Here is a 24818-nt window from a genome sequence, read left to right as displayed (position 1 = left end):
CCGGGGTCTCTGGGGGGGGGCAGTCGGGGTCTAGCTGGATGTCACTGGGTACCCGGGGTCTCTGGGGGGGCAGTCGGGGTCTAGCTGGGTGTCACTGGGTACCCAGGGTCTCGGGGGGGGGGGCGGTCGGGGTCTAGCTGGGTGTTACTGGGTATCAGGGTCTCTGGGGGGCAGTCGAGGTCTAGCTGGGTGTCACTGGGTACCCAGGGTCTCGGGGGGGGGGCGGTCGGGGTCTAGCTGGGTGTCACTGGGTACCCAGGGTCTCTGGGGGGGGCGGTCGGGGTCTAGCTGGGTGTCACTGGGTACCCGGGGTCTCTGGGGGGGGCAGTCGGGGTCTAGCTGGATGTCACTGGGTACCCGGGGTCTCTGGGGGGGCAGTCGGGGTCTAGCTGGGTGTCACTGGGTACCCAGGGTCTCGGGGGGGGGGGCGGTCGGGGTCTAGCTGGGTGTTACTGGGTATCAGGGTCTCTGGGGGGCAGTCGAGGTCTAGCTGGGTGTCACTGGGTACCCAGGGTCTCGGGGGGGGGGCGGTCGGGGTCTAGCTGGGTGTCACTGGGTACCCAGGGTCTCTGGGGGGGGCGGTCGGGGTCTAGCTGGGTGTCACTGGGTACCCGGGGTCTCTGGGGGGGGCAGTCGGGGTCTAGCTGGGTGTCACTGGGTACCCAGGGACTCGGGGTGGGGGGCCGTCGGGGTCTAGCTGGGTGTCACTGGGTATCAGGGTCTCTGGGGGGGGCAGTCGGGGTCTAGCTGGGTGTCACTGGGTATCAGGGTCTCGGGGGGGGCGGTCGGGGTCTAGCTGGGTGTCACTGGGTATCAGGGTCTCTGGGGGGGCAGTCGGGGTCTAGCTGGATGTCACTGGGTACCCGGGGTCTCTGGGGGGGCAGTCGGGGTCTAGCTGGATGTCACTGGGTACCCGGGGTCTCGGGGGGGGCAGTCGGGGTCTAGCTGGGTGTCACTGGGTACCCAGGGTCTCTAGGGGGGCAGTCGGGGCAATGCTGGGGTGATGACAGTCTGTGGGTCGAACAGCCGCTGCTGGGTCTGTGCAAGGAGCTGCATGCTGAGGGATGCTGCTCTCGTTCTCAGAAGCATGATGCTGTTGGGTTCTTTGGCTCATGTTTTCCCTCTGTTGCCTGGCGCAGCCCAGCGCCCAGAAGTTGGTACCTTGTCTCTAAGGCTTAGTCCCTAAACTTTTCAGGGTCACCCCCCCCACCCCGTTACCCTGTCTGCATCCCCCTAACCCAGGCCTGGGATGTGGGGCAGGGGAGTAAGGGGGGCGAGGCTGGGACCACAGTTGGGGGCAGGTCAGGGGCTGGGAGCGGGGCCAGGAACCGATCTGGGGCCAGGGTCCCAGGGTGGGGGCAGGGCAGAGCAGAGCTGGGAGTGGAGTGGGGCTGGGTGGCACTCCCTCCCTGCCCCCCTGTGGGGGCTGGTCTGGGCCCCGCTGCATCCCCCTGAACTTTCCTCCGCACCCACCTAGGGGGAGAGGTGCTCGAGTTTGGGAACTGCCTCCCCAGAGGGGGCGCGCCCCACAGTGTGGGGACCTCTGCTAAGGAAAGAGATCCCCTGCGTCTGCCCACCTTGCTCTGCAGGCTGCCGGTCTCAGCCTAGCTGGCGTGGAATTCGACTGCCCCTTGGTGGCAGGAAGGGGCTTTTAGTGTTTGCATCAAGATGCAAGTCCAGGGCAGTCTCAACGTCATAGAAAAGGGTTGGGGGGCTGGCGGGGGGTGGGGTGGGGTGGGGTGTCTCTCAGTCTCTCCTGGTGAAGCTGTTCCACTTTGTATAAAGAATTATATATTCATTGGAGGAGGGGCTTGAAGCTGGGTATCCCACCCGAGTGCCCTGCCTACTGGGCTACTAAGTCAATCTCTCCGCTTGCCCTGGGATGTTTCATTATTTGTACAAAGTGGAACAGCCCGGAACTGCCAGCCTGCTGGTGGTCCCAGATCTGCCCTGGGAGGGGGAGACCCGGGTTCACCTTCCTGCTCTGACTCAAGCAAAGTGGGGATGTGGATCAGCGTCTCCCCATTCTCGAAGAGTGCTCCAGCCATGGCTGCCCTGGGCCACCAGCCAGGCCGCTCCAGAACTCCCAGTCTGATCACCGGGCCAGGGGAGGCGTGCTCCAAGCACCCGTGCTGCGCCAGGCCTTGCAGACAAGGGAGGCAGGGGATCACTGAGTCTGAGAAACCAACCGGGCTTAGGCATTAGCCAGGCACCAGGGAGCACAGCAGCATGTGGCCCTAGGCAGCTTTGTGCACGGAAATGTAGGGCCAGCTTCACAAAGGGACTTAGGTGCCTAACTGCCACTTTAGGCACCTAAGTCCCCAACTCCCTGCTCAGCTGCTGCTGAACCCTACAGTGCTCAGCCCTGGGGGGGCGCGAGACCAGCCGCTCCTTGGGAACGGGGACGAAATGGCAGCGAAAGCAGTCAGTGGGCACTGGCTCCGGCCCCCAGTACCCTGGTCCTCCCAGAGCCAGGCCAACTCCAAAAGGAGAGGAGAGGGCTCCATGAGGACATGCATGCGGTGCCAGGCCCTTTCCTTAGGGACATTCTGGTTCTGCCCCTGTGAGAGGCCCCTGGCCCGAGTCTCCCCTCTGCCTGCCTTTGAAAAGGATTCAAACAGGGGCCTGCCACCTTGCGGGTGCCTGCTCTAACCACTAGGCTAGGGGACATTGTGGTGTGGGGGCTCCCTCAGTCTCTCCTACTGAAGCTGTTGTACTGAGAATAAATATTGAAAGAGTCAGTGGGCAAGAGGCCGGATCCACCACATCCTGGCGGTGTGCACTGACCACCAGGCTACAGAGTCATTCTCATGTTTGTTCTTCCTCTCTCTCTCTCTGGATCAAGACTTCTGGGGACCTTCCATTAGCCAGCTTAGGTGGGGAGCCACCTCGTGTGGTGGCCTGTCCATAGTGTGGGTCTGTCCATCCCTGCAGTGCTTCCCAGCCTGACCTTTTTTGATCCACAGATTTGTGGGGGGGGTGAGGTTCTGGACCAGCCTCCCAAAAGCAGTTGTTGGAGACGGAGCTGGACAAATGTAGGAGTGTGAGTGTAGGACGGGTACTTGTGATGGTGGGAGGCAGGGCTCACTTCTGGTCCATGTCTTATGTTCCTAAAAGCTCATACTACAGGCTTGAAGCCGGCCACTGGCAAAGGTCAGGAAGGGAAAAGGGGTTTTTAAATCTCTTTGCTCTGAAGTATCAGGGATGGCCACGGCTGGAGACGGGACACTGGACTGGGTGGGCCAGGCACAGAGCATTCTTTTTCTCTGGTGCTTGGCTGGGCTGGTTCTTGCTCACATGGTCAGGGTCTCGCTGATTGTCATATTATCATAGAATATCAGGATTGGAAGGGACCTCAGGAGGTCATCTAGTCCAACCCCCTGCTCAAAGCAGGACCAATCCCCCAATTTTTGCCCCAGATCCCTAAATGGCCCCCTCAAGGATTGAACTCACAACCCTAGGTTTAGCAGGCCAATGCTCAAACCACTGAGCTATCCCTCCCCCCCTTATGTGGGGCTGAGAAGGAATTTTCTCCCAGGTCAGATTGGCAGGGATCTGGGGGGGCGGGTTCACCTTCCTCAGCAGCATGTGAGGGGGGGGTCACTTGCCAGGATTATCGGGATGAATCTCATTTAATAATTCCCTGCCATCGCAGGGAACTTGGGCACTGGGGCACCTCAGACCCTCCTATTCTCTTCCTGGGGCACATCACAGTCTAGTCTCCTGTGGGCTGTAACGCTTTAAACTAATTTTGGTTGTTGGGTACTGTGTGGGTGCTGGGTAGCCTGTGACACGCTCGTGGCCAGACTAGATGATCTGGTTGTCCCTTCTGGCCTTCAACTCTATGGTTATCTCTGCACTGGGACCCCATGAGCTGGGAGGGTCCCAGAGCCTGAGCTCCAGCCCAAACCTGAATGTCTATACCTCAATTTTACAGCCCTGAAGCCCAACCCCCGCCCCACGAGCCCAAGTCAGCTGGCACTGGCCAGCCACGGGTGTTTCATTGCAGTGTAGATAGACCTTTGATGTATGTGCAATGTGTTATAGTGAGTTTGCAGCTATAGGGAAGATATACGCTGCTATCCCTGCAGTGTGTGTGTGTAGCAGTCTCTTATTGTTGTTCTGTGGGCTCTGTACAATGGGTTAATTGATCATCCCTTAATGAGAGGGCCAGTTCCAGGTGTGCCTCTCAGCTGTCCCCTATATAAAGATTCACAGGGGCCCAGTGCTCTGAGTAGGCTGTGTGTTAGTTGTTTAAGTGTGTGGTGCATCATAGGGGTTGCTGGTCCTTTGGATTTCCTCCTTTGCCATGGGTTTGCCTTTTGGCATTTGGCCTATATTCATAGGTCTTATCTGGGTAGCAGAAGGTAAGGGAATATTCTGCCTGTTCCATAAAGTTGTTGGCTTTTTCCTGTGTCACCATTAACAGCTTCTGCTCTTGCTCCATTGAGCATAGCTCTAGGGGAAATGGGAAAGCCCCAGAGTATGGTTAAGGCTCTGCTTAAGCAGCCCCCCTAAGCTGCAAACCTGTAGCTTCACTACATAATGCAATGTTTAGGGCCTCAGTACTCTCTGCCTTTTGTAAATCAGTAATGGACCAGCAAGGAGTGGGTGCTGGGCATGCCTCACCCTTGAGTTTGCTGACTGGCTTGGAGATGCTCTATTGTCTCTGTAGATCAGAGTAAATGTCAGCTGAGAACTCCCATGTTGGTGCTGGGGTGACTTCAAAAGCTGAGTCTAATTGAGCTGGGATCTGCTAGGGAGATAGGCTCACAAGTGGCTGTCTGCTCATGAAGTGACCTCTAGTGATTGGAGCAGAGCTGCCCACTTAGGGTGATGGTGAAGCTTAATTAGAGAAGCTGCTGGGCTCTACAGTACCGGTCCAGAGAGTTTAGGGACACCTGTCTGGGTCTGTGCCTTTAATGAAGGACTGTCTCTCACTTTACCCTAGGCTTTGCCTAAAGGGTAAGATGTAAGGGTGGCTTCCTTTGAGAAGAATCACATTGGGTAGCTCAAAGATCTATTTTCTAATAATAATATATTGGAATCTTTTGTCTTATTAGTGATCTCATCCCCTCCTATTTTTGCAAGCTCTACCCTATCAATTTTGCTAGGGCTTGGTTAAAGGAAACAACCTAGGTGTTCCTCCTTGAGCCGGAAGCTGTTAAATGTATCTAACCAGAGCTATGGCTTGTCTAGCTCTCAGCAGGTGATCTCTGTTCAAGGGGGTCTATATTCCCTGCTCCAAATGAGAACTCTGAGTAATACTAGCCAGAGAGCAAGAGCTGTACTGTTTTAAACATCAGGGCTTTGTTCTTTTAAAGACTATACAGGTGGGATCCATGGAGGGACTTAAGTATGGCAATGCTGAGTGTCCCTGTGACCTGGGGGCAGCCTAGAGTTTACTTCATTGTCCTAGTTAAAAGCCCAACTCTCCTAGAAAAGCACCTGGAGACACAGAATTCAATCAGGATTTTCAGCAAGGATTGCACAGGGTCAAACTCCCCTCCCCCCCAAATTTAAGAATTAAGTATGAAAAAACATAAAAAAAATTTTACAACATAACATGGCTATTTTATAAGCAACATATAGTATCTTCTCTTTAGGTTTAATTTGTTTTCTTTATGTATAACTGGTCTGTCCCCACAAACACAGTAAGAAGAAATTGTCACCAAAAGCTTAAGTTGAGTTCGTCTGTGTCTGTTAGTCTTTGATCACTAAATCTATAGAGCCTGCTGAGTCAAAAGCAACTGCTTCCCTCCATTTGCTTGTAGAAATTTTCAGCTGGAATCCGTGCAGACTCCTCTGAACTAAATCCCTTTGAGTTAGTCGGCTGCTAAGCGATTAACCAGCCACTGAGTTAATCATATAGATTTTTAAAAAGCTTGCATGAAATACAAAACTAATAGCAAAATGACCCTTCCCCGTCACATTTAAATAAGAGGAAAGCTGGTGAATTGTACTAGTTGAGCCCATTTAACTAAAACAGTTGGGCTAAAATCAAACCTTTAATGTACACACTTAAACTAAATTGACGGGGGGGGGGGGGACGGGACGGGACAGCTTCCTGTAATGAACAGTGCTAGGGCTTCCCTGGTGGAGGGCTAACAATTCCTAGCCTGCTGCAAAGTGCTTCAGAGTTCGGGAAAACCGCCTGTGTCCTGCCTCTGGGCTCAGCTTCTCCCAACCTATGCTGGGCACGTGGCCTCTAGCAAAGCAGCTGCCCTGACTGGCCGCCCTTGTGGCGGCCGTACCCAAAACTACCACCCCCCACCATTCCAGAAACTTCTGAGTGTGGCGAGCTAATTGTGCATCTGCCTAGCCACAATCAATTGGACCCAGATCCTTCCCCTCTCTCCTCCCACCCAATAGATCTCTTAGAGACATCTCCCTATTAGGCAGGATGTGGGTTACAAGAACACCTTGGAAATCAAGGAGCCACACGGATCCCCAAAGCCGAGTCAGGTGCCCAAGCTCCCTGTGCAATCTTTGGGGCGAGAGGTGCTTAAGAAAGGGCTCCACAAAGGCCAGCCCACTAGGTAGGGAGCTGCCTAAGCTAGCCAATGAGATGCTGATTACAACAGTGCATGGGGTGTCTGGTTCTGCACGCACCACCACTGTGGAGCCAGATAGTTTAGGCCCCCGCTTTGATCCCCCCCTCCACAGCAGGAGAGGTGTGATGCCCCTTTCCACCTTAACTCTTAGCCCAGTGGCTAGAGTGTTCTCCTGGCATGTGGGAGACTCGGGTTCAATTCCCCCTTTGCCTGATGGTGGGACAGGGGAGCACCCTCCCTGCTAAACTGTGGGATGTCCCTCAGGGTCTCCTGTTGAATCCCTTCCACTCTGAGGAAATGAGCATGACTGGGCCTGGGGTCTCCCAAGTGGGCACCCTAACCAGCAGCTTGGCCTGGTGGTGGGGAGGTGGCTCAGCCTGGCTTGGGGGAGCAGGGCGGCAGGGGCAGGGGGGTGGGCTAGCCTCCCTGAAGGGGGGTTCACCCACTGATCATGTAGGATTTGAACAAGGGTCTCCATTTTCCTCCACATTGGCCAGAATTTGAATGGGGCTGGACCTAGCAAGCAGCCTCTGAGCATGCCTGACACATGATGCCTGGCTTGTGAATCGCTCTAAGGTTTAGGTGCCCACATGCCTGGAGGGAGGCAGCTGTGTGTGACGTGCCCTGAGGCAGGAACGTGGGTGCTGAGGCACTTACAGGGTTTGGCAGGAGTTTTGTGGATTGCAGCAGTGCCGAACTTGGGACTGAAGCACCCAAGGCTGAGCATTTAGATGCCCAAGTAGCCTTGTGGATCTGGGCCTAAACATCTGTCTCTTGACTAGCTGACAACTTGCCTCTTGCTAATGTTAGTAACTTGCTGATGGCCTTGGTCATGCCACTTAACCTTGCAGTGTGCCTCCATCTCCCTAATGAGGCTGAAACTGCCTAGCGCTTGGGGCAATGGCAGAGCCTAGAGGGGCTCGAGGCAGTGACTGAACATAATGAGGAAGGAGCTTTGACTCTCCTGGTGTAAAATGCCCCACAATTCTCGGGGATTTCCCTCGGATGGTGGGGCCTAAGCTTAGCTACCTTTACAAAGTTCTATATATAAAAGCAGCTGGATAGCTTCATTCTTCAAACTCTGAACCTTATCTCCTGACTCTGCTTGATGTTTCTGAATCTCCTGGGCACTAGTGATATCTAGCTGCTCCCTGCTGAGTGGATGTGGTGCAAATGAATCCTCACTAAACAGCAGCTAACCAGGGCCACTGATACTTCCTCAGTGGTTGAGTGCTATGCACTGAATGTGTGGGCTCTGGAGCATCTGTCAGGGATGGTCAAAATCCAGGGCTTTTCCAAAGGACTTGGCACATTGCTTTGAGACTTCACCAGCAGTTCCTCCTGTGACCTGTTTCAGAGTAGCAGCTGTTAGTCTGTATCCACCAAAAACCAGGAGGATGTGTGGTACCTTAGAGACTAACAAATTTATTAGAGCACAAGCTTTTGTGGGCTACAGCCCACTCCACTGGATCCATAGAATGGAACATAGAGTAAGAAGATTATATTTATATACACACACTGGAAGTTGCCATACAAACTGTAAGAGGCTAACTAAGATGAGCAAGGTAGCCTGTTTCCTCTTGTTTTTTCCTACCCCCCCAGATGTTCTGGTTTAACTTGGATTTAAACTTGGAGAGTGGTCAGTTTAGATGAGCTATTACCAGCAGGAGAGTGAGTTTGTGTGTGTGTATGGGGGTGGGGGGGGGGGGGATGAGAGAACCTGGATTTGTGCAGGAAATAGCCCGACTTGATTATGTAAAGAGTTGTCACTTTGGATGGGCTAGCACCAGCAGGAGAGTGAATTTGTGTGGGGGGGTGGAGGGTGAGAACCTGGATTTGTGCTGGAAATGGCCCACCTGATGATCACTTTAGATAAGCTATTACCAGCAGGACAGTGGCGTGGGAGGAGGTATTGTTTCATATTCTCTGTGTATATATAAAGTCTGCTGCAGTTTCCACGGTATGCATCCAATGAAGTGAGCTGTAGCTCACGAAAGCTCATGCTCAAATAAATTGGTTAGTCTCTAAGGTGCCACAAGTCCTCCTTTTCTTTTTAAGATGAGCTATTATCAGCAGGGGTGGGGGGGGGAACTTCTTCATTATCACTACAAATGGCCCATTTAGACAGTTCACAAGAAGGTAGGAGGATACTTAACACATTGACTCTTATTTCCCCATGTTAAGTATCCTCCCACCTTCTTATGAACTGTCTAAATGGGCCATCTTCATTATCACTACAAAAGTTTTTTTTCCCCCTGCTGATAATAGCTCATCTTAATTAGCCTCTTACAGTTTGTATGGCAACTTCCAGTGTGTGTGTATAAATCTTCTTACTCTGTTTCATTCTATGCATCCGATGAAGTGGGCTGTAGTCCACAAAAGCTTGTGCTCTAATAAATTTGTTAGTCTCTAAGGTGCCACACGTCCTCCTGGTCTTGTGACCTGGGCACTCCAGGGGTGAGACCTTCCAAGAGTTGGAATGGAGGCTCCTGGTGTCTAAAGGCAGCCTTGGTAAAAGTGACGACGCTGTGAGAACAGCATGCACCTGACCAATCTGGCCTGTACCGCTCCGAGCGGTCTGCTGCCTTTCCTGGCTCCAGTGGGGCCCTGCAAAGCCAATATTGCTGTGGGAGAGGGGGCTGTATTCTAGTCTAGTTTGTCCTGGGTGCGGCTGGTGCTACCTCCATCACAACATGCCCAATTTTGAGACTGGCCTGACTCTGGGTGGGTGGGTGATCAGCACTCTGAATAGCAGCCCCCTCCATGTGTCAAATCAGGCACCCCGGATCACAAGTCACTCCTGAAACTGCAGCTGGAGTCGGGGCTCAGTGGGTTAGATACTGCTTGGGATGGAATAGACGTGAAACCATCTTGATGGCTGTCCCTGACCCCACCAAGAGGGGGTGGGACTGAAATCTCCAGTAACTCATTTAATCTCCCTCTGTCTAGCTCTCCCTACAGGAGGCCTTGGCAACTCCCTCCAGCTCAGAAATCCTCAACATGCTAGCAGGTGGATTCCCAGCCATACCAATAGTGATGAGATCCTCAACATTAACCAAGGTGGGAAATCCCCTTGTGCTTTGAGGCATTTGTGCCTGCAGATCACTGAATGCTAGAAGCTCATGCTTGCTGGGTCCTGTTCTGCCCAGGTGTCCACGTCTGTATGACCAGGAATGCCATCTTCACACCAGCCAGTGTAGGCAGGCATGCTCCCTGCCTCGGCTGGGGCTCTGCTGATGGTGGCTTATCCCAGCAAGTCTTCAGCAGTGTCTTGGTGGGGTATGGGGCCCGCAATTCCCAGAAACCTGAACTGACCCAGCCCATCTCAGGCTTGGGTTAAGTGGCCCAATTGGTGCACCATGTGCCTCTAACCATCTTTCTGAGGCCTAGCAGCTCTTGCTGGGGCTCTGCCTTCCACACCTGTCTCTCGGACCCCTCCAGACTTGGGAGTGGGCAATGGGATGCCCGTGATAACGCAAGCCATGAGAACAGTGGCCAAAAGCACATCTGACCCAATCCCCCTGTGGGGGCAAGGGGAAGAGAGTGGTAGTAACTAAGCATGGGCAGTGGACAGCTGCCAAACAGATGGCTGGCTGCCAAGCAGCTGATCTATGCTGACTCCTAACAAACCGGCTGGGTGGAGCTTCCTGGCATCAGGATGCAGGGAATGTTCAGACTCTGGGCTGGCTGCTCACCTGGTGATGCAAGCAGGTGAGGTACCTGCCCCCAAAGCATGGGGTGATTCAAATGATGGGGATTCTCCTACTTCCAGAGCTCATTCCTCCAGAAGCACCGGAAAGCAGCTTCCTGCTGGAGGGGGACATCATCAAGGTGGTGAGTGACCCTCCAGGGGGTGAGGGGTGAATCCATTTGGAGGAGGGATGGTTAACAAGGCAGGATCATGAGGCCATATCTGTTGGCAGGCCTCTAACCCTGAGCAGGGTGCTGCTGACAGAGGTGGCAGAACTGGATCAAGGATGGGGACCCCTACTGATGTGCCAAACCGTAGGTCAGTGCATTTGCTACAGCAGTGTTAAAGCAAGAGGCACACCCTGCCCTGGGGAGAAGGGAAGCCCAGAGGAGTAGTCAGCAGGGGCACAGACAGCCCTCCCAACTCGTCTAGTGTCTTGGCTTTCCTTTTAAAATCTCTCTAGCTGTTGCCGTGGCAAAGAACAAACTCGATGGAAAACAAGTTCCACCGATGCAGAGACGTTTCACCCCCTTACCTATTGTTTGCAGAGGGCCTGAACAGCCCCGTTTGTTTAACGAGTGCTAAATCGGCTATTGTGTGGCGATTTAAATGTCAGTATTCACTATTTTCACTGCTCGGCACATGTAAGAAAACCAATGCTTACGCTGGTGTTACGAAGTGTGGGGAGAATGACCCCTGAAGATGTGGATGTCTCTGCTGTGCAAGGGGGAGACTGTTCATTCCCCTGCAGGAGGGGTGGGGGGTTGGCTTCCAGAAATCTAGGCATGGGGACCAAAAGGGTCCTCTGAGCCTTGCATTTCCCTGCACTGGTCCTGTTAGAAGATTGCATTGACATGAAATAATATCAAATTATGAAGGAGGAATATAAAAAACAAGTATGTAGGGACAAAATTAGGAAGACCAAGGTGACAAACAAGATCAAACTAGCTAGGGGCATAATGTGAACAAGAACATCTTACAAATTCATTAGAAGCAAGAGGGAGACCAAAGACAGGGTGGCAGGCAGACGACTCAAGGAGGACTAACGGAAAATGCTGCAGTGGCCAAAATGTTAAATGCCTTTTCACCAAGAAAATAAGCAGTAATTGGATGACTAATATGGTAAACATCAGTGTAAATGGGGTAGGATCTGAGCCTAACATAGGAAAACAAGTTAAGAATTATTGAGGCCAGGTCTACATTACAGACCTATATCAATATAACTCTGGCATTCAGGGGTGTGAACTCCCCCCTGGAGATTGGGGGGGGGGGTGTCTATGGGAACAGCTCTCCCATCAGCATAGTAGCATCTTCAATGAGGTGGTCCAGCTGCAGCTGTGCTCCTGGACATGAAGACCAGCCCCAAAACAAGCTGGCTGTCTTGCATCCTAGAATACTTAAACACCTGGCTGAAGAGATGGGTCCTTAACAATTTCTGAGAAGTCAAGGAGGATGGAGAGATCCCAGAGGACTAAAAAGGGGGTAAATATAGTGCCCACCTACAAAAGGGGAAGGACAACCAGGGGATTGTAGACTAGTCAGTTTAACTTTGGTACCCAGAAAGACAACGGAGCAAATAACCAGTTTGCAAGCACGTAGAAGAAAATAAAGTGATAAGTAAGTCAGCATGGATTTATCAAGAACAAATTCCTGTCAAAGAAGGATTTTAGGTAGGTTTGACAGGGTAAGATTCCTTGTGAATAGGGATGAAGCAGTAATGGCTATATCTTGACTTTAGTAAGGCTTTTGATATGGTCTCATGTGGCCTTCCCATAAACTAAAACGTAGCCTAGATGAACCTACCATTAGTCAGGTGCACAACTGGTTGGACAAGTGTACTCAATGGTTCAGAGTCAAGCTGGAAGGGCACATTGAGTGGAATTCTGAAGGGATCTGTCCTGGATTTAATTCCAATCACTAATTTAATAAATGACTTGGATAATGCCATGGAGAGTAAACTTAAAATTTTGTGGTGGATACCACACTGAGGGGTTGCAAGCACTTCAGAGGACAGGATTAGAATTCAAAATGATCTTGACAAACTGGAGAAATGGCTTGAAAGAAATAGGATGAAACGCAACAAGGACAAATGCGAGATATGACACTTAAGAGGGAATGAGTTGTCCCAAATACAAAATGGGAAGGGACTACCTAGGAAGTACGGCAGAAAGGCTTGGTGTTATAGTGGATCTCGGACTTAATGAATCATCAGTGTTTGGTGGTTTGCTGCCTTTTGCAACAATATTACATCATTCTGGGATTTATTGGCAGGATTGTTGTAAGCAAGACACAAGAAGCGGCTTTCTGCTTTCCACAGCACAGATACGTAGGGTCCTACCAAATTCATGGTTTGTTTTGGTTAACTTCAGCCATAGGATTTTAAAAATTGTAAATTTCATGATTTCTGCTAAAATCTAAAATTTCAGTGTTGTAATTGTAGGGATCCTGCCCAAAAAAGGCGTTGGGGAGGGGGGGTTTGCAGTACTGTTGCACTGACTTCAGAGCCAGGCACCCAGCCAACAGCGTCGCTCTCCGGTTGCCCAGCTCTGAAGGCAGCACAGAAGTAAGGGTGGCAATTCCATGACCCCCCTAAAATAACCTTGCAACCCCCCAACCCCACAACTCCCTTTTGGATCAGGACCCTGAATTTGAGAAACACAGATCCTACAGGAGAGGAGACCTGTATAGTATAGGCTAAGAGCACACAACAGACTTCATGGGGGGAGAACAGATTTCAGTCGGTGACATGTTTGACGGAGCCCTACTGATGAGACCTCAGCTGCAGTATTATGTTCAGTACTGGGCCCTACGCTCCAGGAAAGATGTGGACAAATTGGAGAATGTCCCCAGAAGAGCAACACAAATGAATAAAGATCTAGAACACATGGGTTTATTTAGACTAGAGAAGTCTGCGGGAGATAGGCCTCAAGTACATGAAAGGTTCTTAAAGAGTAGGCTGATTGCTCTCCTTAACACTGAGGATGAGACAAGGGGCTTAAATTGTAGCAAGGGAGACTTAGGTTAGACATTAGGGACAAACTTACTAACTGTCAGGGTAGTTTACCTAGGGAGGTTGTGGAATCTGTCATTGGAGGTTAAGAACAGGTTACATGAACACCTGTGACAGTACTTGAGTGGGGACTAGACTGGATGACCTATTGAGGTCCCTTACAACCCTACATTTCTGTGACTTCAGGGCTTATCAATACTTCTCCCATCAGATTCTGGCTGGAGCAGTGTTCAGCTCCAAGGACCTGATTCATGTGAGCTGCAGCCATATGAGCTGCAATGGTGTGTGTGTGTGTGATGGGACTAAAACACAATAACCACTTCACAATGTGAACACAGCAGCAGTACGGGGGGGGGCTCTCAATGTAGAAGACATGAGATTGCTTCTCCTTGTGGTTCACTCTGTCCTTTCCCTCTGTTCCCAGTATGTGCAGCTAGTACAGTTAAATTGTATTATGTGGCAGCCACTGACTAAACTTGACTAGCTGGTAATAGGTGTTCAGGGAGGAACATAGGAGGGGGCACACTCAAACTTGGCAGGTTCCTCGGGGCTAATGGTTGGAGAGTCCAAGCCTATGGACACCTGCCCACCAAACCAGCATGTTTCTCTTCTCCTGCTCCAGAGTCCTTTCAGAGTGTTTTCATCTGCAAGCCCAAAATGGCCAAAGAGAAGAGGAACTGTCCAAATTCCCTACATCATCTCCTACAAATACGGTAGGTGGTGTCTAGTGCTCAGAAGGCCTTTCCTGGAGGGCAGGTTCCAGGTCCGGGGTGACCAGCACTAGATAGAGACCTCCAGGAGAATCCCTGGAGCGCAGAAAGGTGCCTATAACAAGCAACAGCTGGCCTTTAGCACTACAGTCCTGAAAGCCCAGAACAAAGTAACCTCCTTGCCTATCTGGCTGTGGTTTCTCTCCCATCCAGTAGGAACACAGACTTGCGCTGCCTGGCCCTCTATGGAAGGGGTTTCATTAGGGACTAATCACTGACTTATCAGACTTCCTACACCAGTTCAGAGGTGGCTTGGGTCACCAGTTCCAGAGAGCTCCTGTCCCTCCAGGAACCCTGAGTGTCCCACTAGCCACAAAGCTGAATGCTGGAAATGGTCACCTGGTGTTGAACCACTTGTCTGTTTTATGTGGCATTACGCTGCCCCTGTCATCTGACTGGAGCTACTAGTGGGGAAGCTGGTAGGGCTGGAGCTCCATGGCTCAGATGGGATGTGGTGATGCAGGTGAGTCCTCTAGATGACATGATACTGAAGTACCTCTCTTCTCCCCCAGACAAGCCTAGTGTGAAGATCATCAAGGAAGCATTTGCAGACTTCGCAAAGTTCACATGCGTCAAGTTTGTCCCATACTCGTACCAGAGAGATTTTGTCTCCATCATGCCGATGGCTGGGTTAGTACTGAACCTGAGCGGGTAACTTAACTGCCTCCGCGGTAGTGCAGAAAAACCCCTGTGCTTGCTTCCTGCTCACTCATCCAGGCTTTACCTTGTGGTTGTCCTAGGCTGCCTATGCAAACTCCTCTCTGGCTGGTATTATCAACCCCTCATCTGAAGTTTGATTTTTTTTTTTCCCCTTCAGTAAAATTCCTGAAGCAAGCCCCAGCTCCTTCTAAGAAGCTGGGGAGCAGCACAGAACTTTCTCTTGGCTGGAGAGAACTAGCAGAAACTCATTGGTCCAGTACTGCAACCCCCTTGCTAGTCAGCAGCAAGAACTTCACCTGGGCCCTTTAGCACCCAAACATGAGCTCCTCCTACTTCTACAGCTCCTCTTATCCTCTGGAGGGGGCCATGATGCTCCTAGCCAGTGTAACATCCCTCTTCTCCCAGGTGAGAGAGAGCAGCCCATCCAACAGGCTGGAAGCATTCACATTCAGCAGGGCTTGAACAGGGGACCCCTGCAGTCCTAGGAACTCGAGTCTCATCTCTTCTCCCCAGCACAGGAGCCCTCAGCAGTCTGTTTCTGCTCATGTGACCTCCCAAGCTCTTGGGTGAAGAGCTTGCCAGCCATGTGACAGAGCAGGCTGGCAACCCCAGCAGGTCCCATGGATTGGGTGGAGGTGGCTGTCTGCTCTGAGTTGGGTCTGCAGAACTCCTACTGAGCTGAATGGCAAAGCTGTCAGATGGGGCAACTTCTCCAATGCCAGGACAGTCTCTAGCTTGGCACTACCCCTTCTGGCTTGTAGAGATGCTAGGAGCTCTCAAACTGGACCTGCCTGAAGTCCAGAGTGGGAACTGAGGGCCAGATCATGCCCTTGGGTGGATTTACACTGGTATAACCAAATCAGTGCAGTTCCTGATTGGAACTGTGAAAGCTCCATGGATGGGCTGAGTTCAGCCCTTGGTTGCAAGACTAAACTACACCTTTGCTGCCTTAGTCATGTTGCAGGGGCTGTTCTGCTTGGCAGGATGGCCCCCCTCCCCTTCCCTGAACATCTGTCTCTGGTTCACACTAGGTGCTTCTCCAGCGTTGGACGCACTGGTGGGATGCAGGTGGTCTCCCTAGCACCTGCTTGCCTCAGAAGGGGGAAAGGGGTGACTCTGCATGAACTCATGCATGTGGTGGGTTTCTGGCATGAGCACTCCAGGGCTGACCGGGACAAGTACATTAGCATCTCCTGGAATGAAATCTTGACTGGTAAGTCCCCTGTCCCCTCTGCTGCCCAAGTCTCACCATTCCAGATGAGCTCTCTTGAAAGCAACCAGTGACTTGAAGAAAGATATTGCAGAAGTTGGAAGGAGCCTGTCTCCACTCTCTACCTCCATAGCTGATCAAATGTATTCCTTTGGGGAAAACAGAGGGAGTCCCCTTCTCACCCCACTAACACAGCCCAAGCTCCCACTGCTGGACACCTGGGATCTCCAGTGTAGGATGGTGCTATTGCATGTAGAAATAAACTCCAGTTTCATCTGGGTGGGAGTATATGTATTTCCAGACTTTGGAATTTTTGTTCTGCACATCAGTAGGAGATGCTGGACTTTAAAGCCCCTTTCATTAAGAAGCAAAGCCACTTAGATGGGGGGGGGGGGGAGAGGGGAGATGCTTATTCTAACAGACCAGGAGGGACTATCTAGATGGAGATGCCAAGCAGTCAGTGTGTGTGGGGCAGAAGCATGTAATGCCAATTTAACTGCATCCCACTGGTCTCTTCCATGAGGGACCAGAAGAGCTGCAATTGGAAGGGCATCACTGTTGCACTGTCCAAGTGCTGCTGTACAGAGGGTACTGCAAGTCCCAGTCAATTCTCCCTGAGGCTGGGGTTTTAGGCTGTTGGAGTAGATCTGTTTCACGCCTCTTGCCTTACAGGCTTTGAAATTAACTTCATGAAATCCTGGAATAGCAACATGTTGGTGAATTATGACTATTCCTCAGTCCTGCACTATGGCAGGTAAGCACCATACAAGCACGAGGTGGAGTCAGGCCATTGGCAGCGCTCCCAAGGCTGCCGGCTTGTTCTTCAGAACTTCAGTTCTCAGCTCTCAAGGATGCAAATAGAAATCACTCTTAAACGTGGAAGGACTATAAACCAATACAGTGGTGCCTGCCTGAGTTTGCAGAGAGCCCAAAATAGTTGAGGGGCAAACTGCCCCATTCATCAGAGATGTTGACTTGGGTGCCCAATGACTAACATTGCTAGCTATCTCGCTGCTATCAAAGCATGTCAGTCAGTCATATTCTCTCTGCTGCAAGTGATATATCAGTCATGAATGGGTGGTGCTTGGGAGGGAGCCACCTCTCAATCCAAGCCAGGAATAGTGCATCCTTCAAGAACAAAAGGAGAATGAGTCTAGGTAGATGCTTCTAACCACCAGACAGGATAGGGAAGCTTCTAACCACCTCTCCAGTTACCTTGCCTGCTTGGGAGATCTCTGCTTCTCCATGGATTACTTGGCCTCCTGACAAATTATTCCTCACTTCTTAATTCTAGGTATGCCTTTAGTATGACAGGCTTGCCCACCATCATACCACTCTCCGATCCTCATGTTGCTCTTGGACAGAGGTGGAATCTGAGCAGTTCGGACATTGCCAGAGTCAACAAACTCTACAAATGTTCTCCGACTCTGACAGAACCAGGTAGGGAGGAGCTGGGTGCCTTCTGTGCAATGTTTCAGAGGAACAGCCGTGTTAGTCTGTATTCGCAAAAAGAAAAGGAGTACTTGTGGCACCTTAGAGACTAACCAATTTATTTGAGCATGAGCTTTCGTGAGCTACAGCTCACTTCATCAGATGTATACCGTGGAAACTGCAGCAGACTTTATATACACACAGAGAATATGAAACAATACCTCCTCCCACCCCACTGTCCTGCTGGTAATAGCTTATCTAAAGTGATCATCAGGTGGGCCATTTCCAGCACAAATCAAGGTTTTCTCACCCTCCACCCCCCCCACACAAATTCACTCTCCTGCTGGTGCTAGCCCATCCAAAGTGACAACTCTTTACATAATCAAGTCGGGCTATTTCCTGCACAAATCCAGGTTTTCTCACATCCCCCCACCCCACCCCCACCCCCATACACACACAAACTCACTCTCCTGCTGGTAATAGCTCATCTAAACTGACCACTCTCCAAGTTTAAATCCAAGTTAAACCAGAACATCTGGGGGGGGGGGGGGTAGGAAAAAACAAGAGGAAACAGGCTACCTTGCATAATGACTTAGCCACTCCCAGTCTCTATTTAAGCCTAAATTAATAGTATCCAATTTGCAAATGAATTCCAATTCAGCAGTTTCTCGCTGGATTTCAACTTGGATTTCAACTTGGAGAGTGGTCAGTTTAGATGAGCTATTACCAGCAGGAGAGTGAGTTTGTGTGTGTGTGTGGGGGTGGGGGGGATGTGAGAACCTGGATCTAGGCAGGAAATAGCCCGACTTGATTATGTAAAGAGTTGTCACTTTGGATGGGCTAGCACCAGCAGGAGAGTGAATTTGTGTGGGGGGGTGGAGGGTGAGAACCTGGATTTGTGCTGGAAATGGCTGTTGATCACCTTAGATACGCTATTACCAGCAGGACAGTGGGGTGGGAGGAGGTATTGTTTCATATTCTCTGTGTGTATATAAAGTCTGCTGCAGTTTCCACGGTATACATCTGATGAAGTGAGCTGTAGCTCACGAAAGCTCATGCTCAAATAAATTGGTTAGTCTCTAAGGTGCCACAAGTACTCCTTTTCTTTCTGTGCAGTGCTTACCCAAAAGGGCTTCCCCTGGGGGAGGGGCATAGTGCATTGGGGGCAGTAATGCTTCAAAGCACTTGGGCACAAACCCCTTTGTAAGGGCCTGGGGAGTGGGTTCTCACCTGTGGGAACAGCTAGGTTTGGGGAGGTGGCCTGAAGGGGAAGAGGGGTACAGGAACAGGGCCCACATCAAAATGGGGGGCATGGATTAAGATTAGGGTGGCTAATTCTCTACAGAACAGATACTGCATAACAAGCCCCTCTTATAGAACTAGTAACATGCACTTGGCATTAGAGTATACTGCAGCCATCCTTGGCATGTTGCATAGCTTAACATGACCCAGTTGAGACAATGTAGGTACATGAATGGATCTCTGCTCCAAACTTTTCTCTTTCCAGAAAGCCCAACAGAAAGTACCACCCAAGAGACTATAACGGACTTCCTCTCGAATGAGCTGGAACCTTGCCCAACAGAAGGGGAAATCAAAGTATCCACCCCCTCTCCCACTGCAGGAGCCTCCTCTCCAGGAACCAAACCCCCTGAAACAGTCCAATCTGCAAGGAGGCCCACTAGACAAACGACAAGTGCACCCAGAGCAGGGACAGAGGAGCTCATGGGCAGAACTCCAATGGATGGTGAAGGCCTAAGTGTCTCACTGGCTGAACACCCCATAATGGAGTCAGAGACATTTGAACCTACAAGGCTGTCTACCCATGGCATGACTTATCTGGAGGCTACTGGGAAGTCCCCTCCGCCTCACATGGAAATGGGGACTATAGGTGCTGAGAGGAAACCTCTGATTCCTACAGAGGAAACGTCACTCCTGGGAACGGAATCCATTAAAGAGCCTGACTTTACTACAGTACTGGCCCCTCCTTTAGGACTTGCTTGGCTCTCTGAAGTGACAAATCACCATGGGAAGGCAGTGGAGGGACTAGATACTACTGAAATTCCTACAGATGCTCTTACAGGGCTTAAATTCCCAGAACTGGTATCTCCTGCTAGAGTTGCCCCTGTGGAGACCAGGGGCACCAGGCCAAGTGATGTGGGAATAGCAGAGACTACAAGCATCCAAGGAACAGAACTGGCCTATCACTCTACCTATATGGCACAGAAGGGGCCCTCTCCAGCAACTGAAGTTGGAGTGGTGACCTTGTCTTCAAACCAAACACAGTCTCTGGAGATTCAAACTGAGTTGGCCACAGCAGAGATCACTAGCCCCTCAGAGGAGAGTTTAGGGACCTATACAGCAGTATCTCTATCTCTGGGACCAACCCCCCCTGAGCAAGTAAGTGTCACAGAAACCCCACATCCAACCAGCACTGAGAAAAGGACCACTAACCTAGCCAGTCTGCTGAGTGCCAAATCCATAACCACCAGGACCAGGTCTGCCCCAACTTGGGAGACTCCATCTGCAGAAACAGACACTCTCACTGTGAGGTATGCTACAGAGCAGACTTCTCTGCGACCCCCTGTACAGAACTGGACCAGCAGCCCAATTAAGCAGGGAAACCAGCCTGCAAGCAGCCAGGTATACAGCCCAGGGAGTCATGAGCAAAGCACCCTTGCCATTCCTACCAGTGGCATTACAGAGACTGAGCCCACAGAAGAGATGCAACCTACATCATTAACTACCTCCTTTGAGATGGTTCAGAACCACACAAATTACCCAGTGGAAATAGGCATGCAGGGGGCCACAACTAGGCAGAAAAAAGATACAGCCTTGCCTTCATCAGGAATTGAAACCTCCTATCTAGCACCTCCTACAAAAGCTACCACCTCCATGGAGACCCAAACCAAACTGGGATTTGTAGCAGCCACAAAAGTCAAAGCCAGCTACCGAGATGGCTCTCCTAGTGTAACAGAAGGGACTTACTTTCCAGTGACCAAAGTGAAACTAGCTAAGTGTGCTACAGAAACAGAGACCCTTCCAGTGGATTGGGGCTCCCAAGCCTCTGAACCAGCTGAGATTGGCATGCAAGCAACTAAAACCAACTACAGAAATAAAGAGAGGGTGCACATTGATACATTTCCTGTTGGAGGAACATCACCCACATACACAACACCCTCTCTGGGGGCTTCTGAAAACCCAATAACAAACCCATCCAAGGCACAACCTACAGAAGCCACAAGAAGTGAGGCTAGAAACCAAGCTACCTTGTCCACCAGAAGCTCACCGGAGATGGGGGTACAAGAAGCCAGTAACATTCCTCCAAACAGAAGGAGAGGACTAACCTATACACCTGCTTCTGTGTCAGCCTCCTCCACAGCAACTGAATTTCGGTTCATGGAATGTCCGACAAGGAAAGCGTCAGGCCTGGGAACTCCAGTGGCTCAAGCCAGCAGACCAAATGAGAGGGTAACTACAGGAGTCTCGCCTGCTTGGACAGAAGCTAAAGACCAATTTATCTCTTCTGGAACAAGGGAGGCAACTCTCTTTCCAATGAGCAGAGCTGCAGAAAAGCTGTATTCTACCCAGATTATCGAGTCGCCGGAGTCTGCCAGCCTACCTGAGGTGGAGATAAAGGAACACCGTGTCAGTTACAGGATGGAGGTAGGACTAGTCACACTTACTCCTCCACAGTCAAGACCAAGGACTGCACTGGTGCCATCTATAGAAATGCCTAAGCTGACCCCTGTCCATACTGAACCCACAACTAACAAAGCCCAAACTGGTATAAAAAATACCAGTCTATCCTTACAAACAGAGCCCACCAAAGCAGCATATCCTACGGAGGGACCCTCACAGCTGCAGGCTTCACCTCAGACTTTTGGCTCAATTGAACAAAGACTCAAAACTTCAAGTAAGCAACAAATGCATGCAGCTGTGAGTTCTGGGGAAAGCCTGACACCCCTGGAAGGGATTCCTACAGCTTCCATGTCTGCATGTGAGCTGTGCCATTCTACAAAAGCTCTATCCACTCAAGCTTCTGAGACCCCTACACATAGATCAGAGGAGGCTAAAGGAAAAACCTTCCCTCTCCCCATGGGAACAACACTGCCTGCAGAAAACACAACTTACATGACCCCTTCTGCCATGGAAACTTCAGAGAGTCCTGTAACTGAGCTACAAATTACAGAAGCATCATTAGCTCAGCCACCTCACTCTACCCACATAGAAAGAACAAGCTTTCCCACAGCCAACCCATCGGAAGCTGTGAACACTCCTGAGACACCAACCACTCACTCTATTCTCACCTGGGAACCCATAGCCCAAGTAGGGTATAGAAAGCAAATGACTTGGTTCCCAAAGACAAGCCCATTGAATGCAGAGCATTCGACTAAAAGAACCTCTTTGGAGGATACTGCTGAGCCAGGGCTTGTGGAAACAACTGGCAGTGGATTGGAAGCTCAAGAACATGGCTCTCCAGTAGAGAGAACCTCCCCTGCACTGAGTGAAGCCCCAGAAGTAACATTCCCTCCAGAGACTTCAACAACCAACTCAGCTGAAATGGGTGTTCAGGAAGCAATAATCACCCCTAGAAAGAGAAGCAGATGGGTCAGTCACACAGCTCACTCCATAGAGAGAATTTCACTGGCTGCAACTGAACCCACATATGTAATGGTCCCTGAGGAACCTGGCAACCCAACAATCAGCACTGAAGCTGGAAACCAGCTGAGATTGTCCGTATCCAGCAGCAGAACTGAGCTGGGAGCCCATGGATTCAGAGGTGAGCCCAAAAAGGAAGGAAGACCCAGCCCTACAGTCCCTTCTGCAGGAAGAATAGAGTCCCGAGAAGTGGAGCCATCTCTCAAGAGCAAAGCCATGCTCCTTCAGGGAAGTAGGCTCAGGAAAGGCCTGTTCCTCTGGAAACAAACCCAGCCATTTCTGGGAATGAAATCTACTGAATTGGTGACAACCACAGAAGAATCTCCACTCCTTACTGAGACCTGGCAGCTGCACCAAGCACAGACAGGTACCAGTGCTCCTGCTATGCTGTCCCTAAGAACAGAACAGGCCACAGGGGCTCATCCTGCTAGGGAGACCTCTCTGGTCCCTCCACAACTGACTCCTGCCTCCCCTGAGTCAAACAAGCTTAGGAGCTACAGAGCAACAAGCCTCTATGGAGAGGAGGTTGCACCAAGTATCTTGGCTGTCGAGAGAGCTCCCTCAACAAGAACTACCAACCTCCGACCTCTAGAAGAGAGCAGGACAAGCCGCCCAGTTGAAAGGGGAGTACAGGAGGCTGAAAGCCATAAGAAGAAAGGTAGCGAGTACAGTCATGCTCTTGCTAGGGAGAGTTCGCCTGCAGGAACTGAACAGTCTTGTAAAATGGTGCTGGCTACAAAAGCAACAGGGGATGAAGGGATGGGGATAGCAACACACGTGCGAGGAACAGAAGGTAGAGAGCAGCATGCTGCCCCTGCAATGGAGGGAATGCTACCTGTGGACGCTGAAACAGAAGGCTTGGCCCCCTTTTCAGAGGCACTTGGGACTCAAACCACTAATGCCGTTGAGGTGGTGGGTACAAGAGAAGCCCCAAGCAGCCCCAGAAAAGGGGGCAGAGGAGAAATGTCTAGGCTGACTCCCACTGGAATGCCAGCAGCAGTTGAGAGACACGTGGAACCTTCAAAAGTAACGTCCGCCACAGGGCGTCTTGAGACCCAAACCATCAGCCGCCTGGAGTTGGCAACGATGACTATCCCGTTCAGCCAAAGGAAAGCTTGTTCGACAACCGAAGAAACTAACTCGCCAATGACTGAAGTGGTGTACAGACCATTCCTGGAGGCTCCGACCAAACCCACTACCCGAGCTGTGTTGGGGCTGAAAGAAGCCCAGAAGAGCCCCAGAAAGCAGGGTAGGGTGTCTATTCCTGCAGAGGGAACTAAAGCCACCCATGTAAAGCCCTCACTGGGGCCTTGGGCACCTCTGGAAACAAACCCAAGCACTGGGACAGCAAATACTACAACCATGGGTGCTAGTCTCCACAACACCGCACCTGTTCTCAGCACCTCAACTGAGGTGAATGGGCAAGAAGCCACAAGCAGCCATGAACAGAGAAAGGGAGGACACCCCTACGCTGCCACCCCTGCTGGCACGTGGCCTGTAACAAGGGAGTCGGAACACAGAGGGCAGAGAACCCTTGTTCAGGAGACCCAATCCCTCAGCCCACATGGGAGAGGCACCACATCAACTCAGGCCGGAGCCCCAAACCTCCCTCCCACCAAAGAGGGAACTCCCATTGCAGACACAGCTACTGAAGTCGTGCGTTCCACCAGGGTGATGCTGCCGCTGGAGGCTCTTGAAAATAAGACGGCTAGTCTAAGAGAGGTGGCAATAAAGGAAGAAACTAGTAGTCATCAAGAGGAAGGTGGCCTGTCTACTACCCAGCCTCCACCTTCAGGCACCCTAAGTGCTGAAACAGCTGAGCAAGTGCAGTCGACACAAGTAAATGAGCAGATGCTTCCTGAGAACTGGCCCACCAGTCACCCTGAACGGGGGACAGGCAAACCCACAACTAACGCAACCCAAACAGGTGGAGAAAATACCAGTCCACCCTCAAGGGGTGGGGGGCCTTCCCTAGAAGCAGTGGCCCACTGGTTTGATCTTGCAGAGGGCACCTCACTGTGGCAGGCTTCACCACACCAAACTTTCAGCCCAACTGAACTTCAAATAGAAACTCTAAGCAGCCAAGAAACACCTGCCATGATCCTCCACAGGGAAGAATATGGCCAAAACCCTAAGTCCCCCGAAGGGACACAACCCACAGAAACAGAAGCATTAAAACTACTAGGGCTTTTTACAAAGACTGTATCCATGCAGTCTCCTGAGACCCCAACACAGAGACTAGAGGTCAGTGTCTTCCACAAAAAGAGAGGCAGTGGAAAACCCCCTCTTTTCTCCATAGAAACAACACTGTCTGCAGAAAATGAGACTTACATGGCATCTTCTCCCATGATAGCACTTGGTATGGAAGCTTTGACAGGTCAAACTAAGCTGGGAACTGCAGAAGTTTCACTAGCCCAGCTGCTTGGCTCTTCTACACCTGCAGAGAGAGCTCGCTTTCCCGGGGCTGAAGCAACAGAAGCTGGGAACTTTATTCCCAGCAACAGTACAGAGACTCAAACCCTACTCCCAGGTGAGACCAGGGAACTAATTCCAACAGCAAGGACTCCATCTGCAGGAACTGAAGCCACAGGACAGTCTTATTCTACCACAGTGAAGGCTGCTGAGACCCCTAGCAGCCCAAGTGAGAGGGGGTACACAGCCACAGGTGGCTATAGAAAGAAAAATGGAGAACAAGCCTATACCCATTCTCCTATTGGAAGCATGTCTTCTGCAGGAAGTGACACAACTCATGCCAGTCCCGTTGTGTGGCCTCCTTACAACCAAACTTCACTGGCTTCCACAGTGCCTGTGAAGACTCCATTTGAGTCTGGCG

At 51.1% G+C, this 24818-nt stretch overlaps 1 protein-coding gene across 1 annotated transcript; it reads left to right on the top strand.

Moving 5' to 3' along the window:
* The first annotated feature begins 10304 nt into the window (after nt 1-10304).
* ASTL (astacin like metalloendopeptidase) lies at nt 10305-19938 on the top strand. Its single transcript, XM_075123382.1, has 7 exons — nt 10305-10388; nt 13878-13968; nt 14538-14655; nt 15717-15898; nt 16568-16649; nt 17190-17335; nt 19916-19938. The coding sequence occupies exons 1-7, from the start codon at nt 10305-10307 to the stop codon at nt 19936-19938; spliced, it is 726 nt and encodes a 241-aa protein (XP_074979483.1).
* The last annotated feature ends 4880 nt before the right edge of the window (nt 19939-24818 follow it).

Source organism: Caretta caretta, chromosome 26 (genome assembly GCF_965140235.1).
Source record: "Caretta caretta isolate rCarCar2 chromosome 26, rCarCar1.hap1, whole genome shotgun sequence".
In the NCBI taxonomy this organism is placed as follows: domain Eukaryota; kingdom Metazoa; phylum Chordata; order Testudines; family Cheloniidae; genus Caretta; species Caretta caretta.
The sequence above is the reverse complement of the archived record's forward strand: the minus strand, read 5'-3'. Positions and strand labels throughout refer to the sequence as shown.

Coding starts and splice junctions, on each gene's coding strand:
- ASTL (XM_075123382.1), top strand. CDS start 10,305: ATGGGGATTCTCCTACTTCCAGAGCTCATTCCTCCAGAAGCACCGGAA. Junction 15,899..16,567: donor CTGGAATGAAATCTTGACTG/GTAAGTCCCCTG, acceptor CTTGCCTTACAG/GCTTTGAAATTAACTTCATG. Junction 17,336..19,915: donor TCCGACTCTGACAGAACCAG/GTAGGGAGGAGC, acceptor CCCCCTGTACAG/AACTGGACCAGCAGCCCAAT.